At 30.0% G+C, this 12,368-nt stretch overlaps 1 protein-coding gene across 1 annotated transcript in view; it reads left to right on the top strand.

The window, feature by feature from the left end:
• Window positions 1-12,368, top strand: part of LOC106469324 (geranylgeranyl transferase type-2 subunit alpha-like) — a gene marked incomplete at its 3' end in the record, with an annotated part of 20,201 nt that overhangs the window by 3,346 nt on the left and 4,487 nt on the right. The window contains exons 2-4 of the mRNA XM_022397820.1: window positions 422-532; window positions 1,739-1,863; window positions 10,644-10,831. Of these exons, the coding sequence (XP_022253528.1) occupies window positions 422-532; window positions 1,739-1,863; window positions 10,644-10,831 (424 nt within the window). The remainder of the gene's footprint in view (window positions 1-421; window positions 533-1,738; window positions 1,864-10,643; window positions 10,832-12,368) is intronic.

Genomic DNA, 12,368 nt, shown 5'->3' with positions numbered 1-12,368 from the left:
TACAGTTTATGGCCAAAAATATCATTATCAGAACAGTTGATTTTTATTTTTTATTTAAATGTGTAGCGTGCTCTGAGTGGAAGTTAGTATTCAAATATAGTGAACATTCCCATCTTTCCATGTATAATTATAATATTGGTTTAAACTTTTGTACAATTATGTTGATTTCCATCCTACATAGACAGAACTTTGACATTGATGCTGCTTCATGCTAACTCATGGACATTTTTTCTTCATCAAAATAACATTGAAGCAGTAGTTTATTGTCCATTTAGAAGTATTTATTTGTATTAAATTCTAATTTCAGAAGCTAAGCTAATTAACTATTATAAAACTGCTATTTTTCTTTTCCATTCAGTATATTAATTTAGGGGATTTGTCTTGGCTTAATCTGTTGTAAACCTTTGAGATTCTCTTTCAGCATGGACGACTGAAGGTAAAAACAACAGCAGAGCAACAAGCAGAAAAAGAGAAAGAAAGACAAAAGAAACTTCAACTTTTTAAGGCTGGCACCCAGAAAATATTTGAGAAGGTAATTTAGTTATTTACTTATCATAACTCAAGTGGAATAAAAAAATGTTTCTCAACTCTTTTTTTTTTCAAGGTTGTGTATTATTTTAAAAAAAATTAAAGCTCAGTATATGCTGAAAAATCTGGAAACCTGTTAATTAATAATTTTTCTCAGGAAACAATTCTGAAATATAAAGTTACTGTAATTTATTTTGGCAACTGAAAAAGCTGAGTTTGCACAGTTTTGTTTCCCACATGCATACGAATAGATACAAGTATAATTTTGTGGAGTACTTGCAGACATGGGAGAGGTTCTACATAGGTTGTAGAAGTTTCAGAATACAAACAAATCAGTTAGGAGGTAAATATCCATTTTGTCAAGATAATGTAAAGGTACTAAATTTTTGATTCTTGATTTTGTTCGTACATTAACTGTTTAAGTTGCATACTATTCATATTATTACTTCTTGTGAGAACAATATTTTTAACTTTATATTTGTGTAAGTATTTTAAAGACTACAGAAATTTCATTTATTACAATCTGCAGAAATGCTCTTGACTAACTATTCACATAGTCCTTTCATGAAGGATTAGCTTCTGTGGAGAAACTTAATAATTCCAATAAACAATCTTTAAAAAACTAACATGTTTTGTTAATTTTGCTGATAGTGCCTCAGAGCCATGTGCCAATTAATGTAAAAATTACATCTTGTACAACTTGTACACTAGTCTGTAAGTCGTATACGGTGTGTGACAGTCCAATATTCCATATATATACTATTTATTCAAGAGCATAACTAAATTATAGAAAAAAATATTTGAATATAATTTTATTTAAAAATTTGAATAATGAAAGAAAATCAAGAGATCAAACTAATTGCAAAGCAGATGAGAACTCATTTCTGAGATACAAGAATGAGTCTCAGGTGAAATTGATGTTGTTCATATTGTATTTTTGAAAATATGTGTGTGTGTAATGTATTTTGTTCTCAAATTTTAAAGTTGACCATGTATCAGGCACTAGCATTATGGAACATGTCAAGTTTCTTACACTATTTCTTTGTCTATATAATTTTGGCCAGTAAACAAATTCTCTGAAGCCCATCTTTACATGTAAATTAGAACATATTATGATGTACAATTTGAATAAGACCAACTGTTTTATTTTTTATTAAAGGAAGTATTTTAGTAACAATATTAAATATTTCTGTTTTGGTTTGATCAACAGAGAAAAATAAAAGAATATGATGATGAAGGGCTATCAATTTCTGGACAGATTTTACAAGCAAATCCAGATTTCTATACATGTTGGAACATACGAAGAGAAATTTTAACCCAGTTAAAAGATGAAAGGTAAGTTATTTATGTTAACATTGTAACTGTTAACTTTTTTAACCCAGGCTTGGCCCTTGGGACCGAACTTGTCACCATTTTGTGCTTGTTATAGTTTTCATGCTATTAACTTTGAAATTAGTAAGCTGTTGTTAGCGAAATTTGGCAGTTTATCAATAAATATTACAATGCTTTCATACGCAAAATATCTAATTTTTTTATTAAGTCTTAAGATTTTTAAAGCAATGTTTCTCTCATGCCTTGGAGGATGTGAAACAAAACTATTTGTTTTAGGTTTTATATATACATTTTGAAATAACAAAAAGTTATAAGTTACTATATCAATACCATAGAATTTTACTGTAATTTATCAAGCTTAGTAACTAAGCTGTATTTAGGTCTAAAAAATATTAAATTTCAAGCTCACTAAAGTCTTACCTTTTCCGCTTGGGATCTAACATGAAAAGAAAGAATTTGCCACCCAAATACTTCAAAGAGGCTAAGAAAGCCACTAGGAGGACATTCTGAGCTTTTGATTGGTTATTCATATAGAAGTAGGTGTACATAGCATTTCCACAAATGGAGGACCACTGTGTAAAATTCAGTAAATGAACCAAAATATTTGTAGCTGCAGGTGTACATTCTTTATTTCTGATCTGCAATCTTATTTCAACATTTCTTAACCCTATCAATACGGGTCATACGTCAAAGGCCATGTCATTGTGTTGTTGACTCGCATTTAAAATTTTATTGAACTACTATTTTATGAATTATGTCAATAAGTTTGGTAACAAACTGCAGATTATAATTCAAATTTTAGGATTATATATTAGTAAATTTCTTAATTTAAGAGTAAATACTAAAAAAGAAATCCTAAATATTGATTTTAGTGTGTCACGTGTTGTGTTGAATGCAGAATTGGTTTAAATTAGATGTTTGTGATATTCAAATACAAAGTCTATAGTTATTACGATTTAGGAACTCAAATTACTGACAATGACAATCTATAACCTAAAATAAGAACCTCCTATACTACGATTTAGGAACTCAAATTACTGACAATGACAAGCTATAACCTAAAATAAGAACCTCCTATATTATGATTCAGGAACACAAATTACTGACAATGACAAACTATAACCTAAAATAAGAACCTCCTATATTTTCTATTTTCTGAGATATCCCGACGAATCACACTCAAAAACAGGGAAAGACAAAGAGAAACATGAAGTCATGCACATATACATGTGTTGAATTTATGAACTTGAAAAAATAAAAGTTGTACATATACATTATCCAATACATTAAAATTATCAAGTTGTGCAAAGTATGTTGTTATTACTTATTTTATCCTTGGACAGGTTGTTTTGGATTATTTGGTTAAAAAAAAATCCACTCAATGTAACAGTAACTAATATGCTTACTACAATCATGTTTCTTTGTAGGCGTAATTTCACAAACTTTTCAACATGAACTCCAAAATTACTGTAGGCCTGAAACACTAATAACATTTAACAAATTTCATCAATTGATAACAAACCTAATTTACTGATTAGCCAACAGAAGCACTAATTCTTAAAAACTCAATCAATCTTTCTTCAATCAACAACTACAGCAATTTGTTACCACCTTTTTATAATGTTATAGAATGTGGTCATAACAATTACTAATGAAGTGCAACCTTGAAAGTAGCTGTAGGTAATAGTTAAATATGATTGGATAGTATAGATTACATTCTATTTACATCAGTGTAACAAAAATATAAAAAATTAGAAACTTATTAAGTTAGGTGAGATGATAAAATATAATAATGATAATTCTTCATGAGGTATCCTTGCAAGTAGTTTGTGCATTACATGATTTAATACAGTAACTTGAGCTGTGAATTTGTCAAGTGATTTACAACTTGTGTAGCAGGATTATTAGTTAGATATGGGTCAAAGGCAAAAAAACAAATTTAAATATAAATAGATGTATACTGTTATGAGTTTTAAGCTATTCAAAATAAACAGTTGTAGTTTCCTGTTACAATTTGCAATCATTCTAGAATGAAAAAAAAGAGTAATTTAGATATATCATTTTTTATGGTGATTATGAGGTTGACCAAATAGACCCAATGTGTATAGAGTTAGGGTAAAGAAACTAACAGATAATATATAAAGTTTTACTGAAAAAGAATGTTTAACATTTATTTAGAAGGTTTTAGAGATTATGCAAATAAAATTTGACAATTTTAGGTGAAGAAAAGTATTTTTAATCTTAACAGAGCCTGGTTCCAGTAGGAAGGAATGGGGTTGAGACTGTTCAGGTCCTATACAGTTGAGCAGACTTGGGGTAGGCAACAATAACATCACATTTGGCTATTTGCCTGTGCCAATGGTTTCACTGTCTTTCCTTAAGGACTTTTTTCAACCTACATATTGTGTAACATTTGTGGTGTAAATTACGTGGTTTCATCACAAGGATGTTACCTTGTGCTTCCCCTATTATGCTTACAGTCTGCATTTTCATGCTTCAAACTGTATTTTTTTAATTTAACAACTTTAAGGAAAAATTTAGTAAAACTGTTTTTTGAAAATATTTCAATCAGCATGACTGAACATATCACTATCATAACCAGATAAAACACTGGTTACACCATGTGTACGTATTTGTTATGATATCTAAGCCATTATCTCTGAATTTAATCTACTAATGACAATTTCACATACTCATTAATATTTCAACTTGATCATGTTAAAATATTTTGTACACTATGCTTTTGAGAAACCCAAGGTAAGACTGTTTTCTCCTTCTCTCTCTCTTGCCATAGTGTGAGTCTCCTTATTACTATTGCCTCTTACATTAAAAAATTGCCACCTGCAGAAAATCTTAGTGTCAAAGTTGAAACAATCCCTTAGTATTAATGAAAATAACAGGTACACTGTATTTTTCAATGATACTTTGCCAAATTATTCATCACAGTTAACTTCACATTCATCAAAGGAGTGCTCACACTAGGTCAGGTTTCTTCATTTGCCTGTCCTGGAGCTTCTGAAATGTTAATTTGATATCCATCCACCAGTGGAGTCTTCCACCACATGGTTTTTGTTTGCTATGGATGAAACAGCCTGGTGTCTAGAGTTAGGACATTCCATGAATGGACATGGTCTCACTGTACAGTGAGATGGTTCATCCATATATCTGTGTCATGGACCATACAATGAACTGTGACAAAGTCATTCTTGGAATGTCACGAAACCAAGGAAGCAGTGAACTTTTTGATTCATGATGGGTCGAGGGATATCACTGACTGCAGCTTTCTTAGCTGAATCTGTTGAGACTTCATCTCTCTTTACAACTTGACTGAGAAACTCCACTTTCATTTGCATCAATGAACAATTTCCTGACTTCAGTTTCAAGCCTGCCATTTGTAGGCACTTGAATACCATCTTCAGGCTTCAAGGCACAGACTGGAAAGTGCAGCCAAACAACAGAACATTGTCAATATATACCAGGCATTTCTCCCATAGCAGTCCCTTGAGTGTAATCTAGATAAACAACTCGAATGTAGCTAGTGTATTACAGAGACCAAATGGCAAGATGTGGAATTCATATAAACCATCTATCTTGCTAAATGCATTCTTAGCTCTGCTTTCATTGTCCACTTTAATTTGCTGTTTCTGGATGCCAGATCAAGGTTGTTGAACTAATGAGACTTCTAACACATCCAGACCTTCATCTGCTTACAGTAAAAGAAAAGCATCAACATGTTTATTACTTGTTTGCCATTTTAAAATTAATGCAGAAGCTTTGTATTAAAACTGAGCAATTAGTTATATTTCCCAATCAGTCAATTGATGGGCTCAATTGATTACATTCGATTAATTGATTAGTAAACCATGTCCCCTACATCCCATAAAAGCAAAATAAAATATGGTTTTGTGCTTGCCCTCTTAACTTTTTCAACTACTGAATTATTTCTAACATGGTATTAATTTTCATATTTTCTTTTACATTTTTTAAAGTGACTTTCAAATTACCTTTCATTTCATATGATAGACCTCTTCTGAATGTTGCCATTTGTGCATGTGCGAAAAAAACATATTGTTTGTCAAAAAAAATATCCTATAAGCTTTATGGACATTTTCCACTTGGTGGATGAATCACTAATGTCGACACCACCATGCAGTTGGTATTGTTTGTTTTCAAATATGCATTAATCCCACACTGATCTTCTGGAAATCAAATAAATTTATAATTGAATAATGAAAACATGTTTACTCTCATGATAAGGGTAATGATGTTTTAGTTAAAACAACATGATTTACAATTACAAATAACTAAGTAGTCAATTAAACAATTTATTTATGCACATTGTTTGAATAGGATTAACATAAAAATGGTATGCATTATAGATTTGAGTCATCATAATATTTTGCAATCACCTACCATACTCACTAAACAGTAAACTTGTCTGATTTGATGATTGTTTTAGTTCGTGAACATGATAAAAAAATGTCAAGTTTACAAACAATGCAACTCTGATCAATAAAACCATAGTACTAGTAAAAGTAAAAATACACAATTTAAAAAAACTAAACATCAGCAAGATACCTTTATTAAGCTTTAAGCAATTTCTGGTCATGGGATTTCTTTTTTTCATACTGTATATATATTCCCTTGTCTGGGTAAACTACTTAAACTTGATGATAACAAAACCTTCTTCAAACATTATATGTTTGTCACTGTGTTAAACTTTCAATAGAATCTTCTTTGTTACACATTCAACCTATTTCTAAACTGTTTAATTTTACCTACCTTATCTCAAGTTATCTGATGTTTTCTCATTGAAGATTACCTCTATAGCTTTCAAACAGATATAATTTAACATACAGATACTTTCATAATTCACAATGAAAGGAACACGTACAGAAACTACATAAAAAAAACTCTTAAATGTATTTACTTTATTAGTATTTGATAGTCTAATTCTTGCTTTATAGCTGTTTTCATAGCTGTGTTTTATTAGTAAATGTTTATACCATTTGATGTGGCACCATACCATGGTTTCTACCAATGCCTATACAAAATCTAAAGGAAATACTTGAAGATCAAGAAATGGATAATATATTTTCAAGTGGTGGTAAATGTTTAGTAAAAATAGTTATTCTTTGGGATGGGCAGAAAAATTCTAAAAAGAATCAACAAGTAGGTTGTTTTGTTTACAAGCACCACTTTTTGCAGCTGCACAGAAGTGAAAATATTAACTTTTTTTAAATAAATGTCAGAATATGACGAAATATCAATTCTAAAATAATTTTGAGTTCAAATTGTTTATATATATAAAAATTAACATATAAAAGTGCCTTAAAAATTTGTGGCAAAACTATGTGAAAAGCTAAAGTCCTACTTTCAAGTACAATAATTTTAGAGTAAGTTACTTTGTTCATTCTAAACTGTTATACATGAAAATAATATGTTTAATAGTGTTTCACAAGTTTCTATCTTCCAATTTCCAAAAGACTACTGTACTAAAACTACTGAATTTTTGGTGATGATAACAAACATATTACTCTGTGACATTTTAAAACAACAAATTGTATATCGAAATGGTGTATTTAAGTGTTTTACACTCACAAAAAAGAAATCTATCATTCTATAGGTATTTGAAGAACTTGTAGCATTCCACCACAATTTAATTCTTCGTATTGTTAGTCGACACTAGGCAGCTGGTACATAATAGCATTATTTAAATATTTGTTTACTTGTTGTTAAATGGAAAAGTTTATTTGATGTTCATATTGCTGTATTCATTTGGAAATAATCAATTATTGGCTGAAGCTGGAATAGATTACTGTAGGCTCTAACAGCTATGTTGACTTCTAAAAAACTCAAAATAAGCTTTTATGGTAATTAATAGACCAAATTAAAATGTTGATATCTAATATTTCTTTGATATTTTATGCCTGTTTCTTTTATTAACTTCTGAAAAAAAAGAAGGGGGTTTGAACCCCCCCCCCTAAATCTATGTCTACTTATTCAACATTAAATAATACAGTTTTTAATTTTTGAAAAAAAAATAGGTTGAATGGGTGGGGTGGGAGTTTTGACCTCTCCTCTAACTCTGAACCTGCTTATAACGTTAAGTAATATAATTATTAATTTCTGAAAAAAGTATCCCCCAGTGGCATAGCGGTATGTCTGTGGACTTACACTGCTAGAAACCGGGTTTCGATACTTGTGGTGGGCAGATACTTAAAAATACTGTGGATAACTACAAACAAACAAATTCTGAAAAAGTGTGTATGGGTTTACCTCCCTGGACCCCTCCACTAGATCTGCTCCTGCTTATACAATATTAAAGTATATAGTTATGCAATTATGAATTAGAAACATGACACTGTGTAAGAAAACAATAAATTTACACTATTTAGTACTTAAATAACAAGAGAGTTGGTGGTGGGTGCTACCAACCAGTTTTCTTCCCTCAAACCAGTTTTTCAAAATTAGTGACAGTGTCAAATAGCCATAGTAGCTTTGCAATAAGAAAGATAGGATGTCTAAATTTAGTGGCAATGGTAATCAAACTGGAGGCCCTCAAGTCACGAAGCATCTTCCCAACTGCTCATTATGTAACTAAACAACAAACAAACTAATGGCAATATTTTGATTCCTTGGATCTTCAGAATAGTAAAAAATAGTTAATAATCAAAAACACTAAATTTGATTGGTAACTATTTTTGTGACAGCCAATCATAATTTTGATTAATTAATTGCTGGAATAATCAAAAATGGTAACATTTAGAAACACTAATTTTAGTTGATTATTTTTGTGACAATAATCATTCATTTGTAATTTTGATTAATTGATCAGTTTATGGGATACTAATGAATGTAATTGCTGCTTATAAGTAAACAGTTATGTTGATTAATCAGTTAAGTCACTCAGCTCTATTTGCCATACCTTCATTTTTCTTGACATTTGCTGCTGTAGACGACCAAACACTTCTGAAGGTTATATCACTCTGTCGTGTAGCATTTACTGTATTTCAGTGCTTGTGACCTCCCTGTATGATGATGATTCACCTTGTTTTACCGAATCAGTTATCTGGTCACACAACTACATCAAAATATGCACACAACTTCTTTGCATAAAGCAGGTAACATTGTTGTTTAAGACCTGTACCAAGGTGACATTGCTCATGTTGGTATCCAGTGGATTATTGAAAAGTAAAAGAAATTAGTTCTGTGCTTGAATAATTCATCATTATATTCAGCTGTTTGGCAACTCTTCAATATTAATGAACTATATTTCACTACAAACTGTTGATGATAAATAACCTGTCAAATTCAACTCTGTATAGAAGCAAGTAAGTCAGATATTATGATTGCTTGTGGTAACTTATATCTAACAGCTAATTACTGCTTTTTTAACCATTCAAGTGCTTGCTTTGATAGTTGATCAAAATATCAAAGACATTTATATGAGAAGTTTGATACATTTTGTGCCAATCTTTTATTATACACAGAATATTTATAGAAAATAACTGATTTGTAATTGTTATCAGAGATTGTAAAACTGTTATAAAAAGGTGTACTTGTGAACAATATACAGCATCAAACATGTGTACATAATGTATCCAATTTGATAATCATAGAGTTAATGTTATGTAAAATAATGGTGGTAGATGCACTATTTCAAGCAACTTCTTGTTGTGGATGTGAATTATGTGTAATTAATAACTCTAAAGAGTTGTTAATGTAATATGAATAAATTAGAAATATATATTAGAACTGTGAAAATTACTAAAACATCAAAGATATTTATGAGTAATATTATGAACATTTTGTGTCCATCTTTTTGTTTTATACACAGAACTTTTCAAAAAATAACTGATTTATAATTGTTATTGAATATTGTAAAATTATTTGTTATTAACCCTACATGCTATTGAGTGGAGGTCCAAGTGCACATTTCACAGCCTTTTATAGAGTTCCATTCAATGTGATATTTTGTATTTGATATAAGAGTTATCAATTATTCTTACATTTCTGATTTTGCAACATTTTGTCGTAAAGGAGAGTAAGTACCAGGTACAATATACAGGGATACTAAAAAAACTGTAGATACACATTTCAGAGGTCCTAGAGATTATGGAATTTGCAAACTGTATGATGGACAGAAGTATTTCTGTTCTTCACATGAACATCAGCTTTCACTCTGACTTCTCAAAGTCTAAGCCACTCTGATGCCATCAATTATACATCTTGAGTACAAACACTTTTTTAACATGTCTGATCTTTAGTATACAACAGACTTGTACTTTTAAAATGATACACTTATAAACAAGATACAGTATTAAATGTGTGTGCATCATGTATCCATTTTGGTAATGATATTGTTGTGGATATGAGTTCTGTGTAATTAAGAGATGAAAGGTTATTAATGTATTTTAAAATACAGGACCATGAAAATAACTTTTTTTAGCTGTTTTATAACTACTTTTTAAGATGTACTTGTTTTTCTTAATATCCCTACTCTTTACTTGTTGGTGAAAACTACACAACCTTCAAAATTTCCCTCACATGACAATTTGGCATGATTAGTCTGTGCCATTGCTATAGATAATCTTAGTCCAATAAACTTGAGCCACTTTGTTTTGCATGTGAGCTGAAACCCCATCTTCACATTTATTATATTAACTTTTCATTGCTGTGCTAAATCCTCGAGCTGTGATATTCTTAATAACTTTGGTTGTTTTTTTTACACAGAATTGGACATTTACCGTCATTAGTTAAGATGGCCTTTATTTTTGCAGGACTGAAGAAGAGTTTCAACAGCTGTCTCAAGAAGAATTGTATCTTATAGAAAACTGTCTTCGCAAAAATCCTAAATCTTATGGAGCATGGAACCAACGTGAATGGATACTCATGTTCATGCCAACTCCTGATTGGGAAAGGGAGCTTCAGCTGTGCAATCGGTTCTTAGATTTAGATGAAAGAAACTGTAAGTAAAGTTTGAAAAAAATATTTTTTTGAAACCTGGAACTTGATTTTTTAGTTTAATACATAATTATTATAGAATAGGTTTTGCATAATTTATTAACTGGATTGATTTTCAAAATTTAGTCAGTGCTAAAATTCAATATTTCTTTGACTATTTTGAAGTTGTATATAAAAACCAATTGAGAAAATACATTTCCTGAACTTCTTATCTCAGGAGAATGTTAAGATAGAATAGAAACTGTTTTCTATTATATCTCCATCTTGATTGGGTGCATTGATTTGACACGGGTTGTGTTTGTTTGTTTTATAGCAATGCAAAACAAAATTACTAGATGAAATAGTTTGAAATATCAGAAGAACTTTTTAGAGATTATGTAACCTTATGTAAATAAAATATCCTATTTTTAGATGTGATTTTTTTATGATTTTGCAGTTTTGAAAATTCAAAACATTTCCTTGTATTTTTTTAAAGAAAAAATGTTTATAGTTGTTATAGATTCTTATATCTTCCTACCTTCTCATAAAACTTTCTTGTAAGGTCTTTATCTTTGTTTTGATCTGAAAAACACCTCACACACTCCAATTGTTTTATGATCACTGGTATATGGTAAAATAACTTTTTACTATACCAAAATTATGAGCTAGACATATTTTATGGATTGTTGATTAAAAGATTTTATTTAGGTCAATAAAACCTAATGTAAACTAGGCCTATCACAGCAGACTTGTACGTGAAACTGTTGCAATATAGAATGATCTTGCCTCCAACCTGTAAGATTTTGATTGTTATATATGCAACAACAAATTAAAAAATGGTTTGGTAATTAAGAATGTATTTGACAAATTTATGCTCATCTATGAAATGTGGCATGTGAGAACTTAATAGCTGTTAGGCTAATGTATATATTAAATAACCACAAAATATTATCATCAATGTACAATGCAATGAAATGATTAAAATTAGGAAATAGAGAAAGTACAAACTTTTAATTTTGTAGAATATCCAAGAAGAAAATTTTCAGTTAATTATACATTTTAAAATATAAATAATCCATAATTAACTAAAATATAAATGTAAAACTTTAATACAATTTAACTGTATCTCTAACTATAACATATTTAGGTAAAAAAACAACCAAAAGTGATATAGTTGAGCAGCCAACAATATTACAGGCAGTTACATGTACCCCGTGACGAAAACTGCATGCCAGTTTCAAAATAACAGTTGTTGGATTATAGTGTAAAAAGAGCTCTTTCTAATGACTATACATGCATATGTAACCTCTACATGTATGCTATAAAGTTCAAACAAATTTATTGAAGGTGATTGTGGCACCAGTCAGAGGTTGAGAAAATTTGTCATTTGTTACAACTGCATTCATCCAGAGAACTTTGAAATGTATGTGTCAACAGGATATGTAAATGTTTTATTGTCTAGGTTTACATCTATACAACTGGCATTATATCATTGCAAATATAGAGTGCTAAAGTAAAGAAATTTCATAGTTTGTGTGTCACGTGACAATACACATGAAGTT

The sequence above is a fragment of the Limulus polyphemus genome, unplaced genomic scaffold (assembly GCF_000517525.1).
Source record: "Limulus polyphemus unplaced genomic scaffold, Limulus_polyphemus-2.1.2 Scaffold3427, whole genome shotgun sequence".
Taxonomy (NCBI): domain Eukaryota; kingdom Metazoa; phylum Arthropoda; class Merostomata; order Xiphosura; family Limulidae; genus Limulus; species Limulus polyphemus.
The sequence above is the reverse complement of the archived record's forward strand: the minus strand, read 5'-3'. Positions and strand labels throughout refer to the sequence as shown.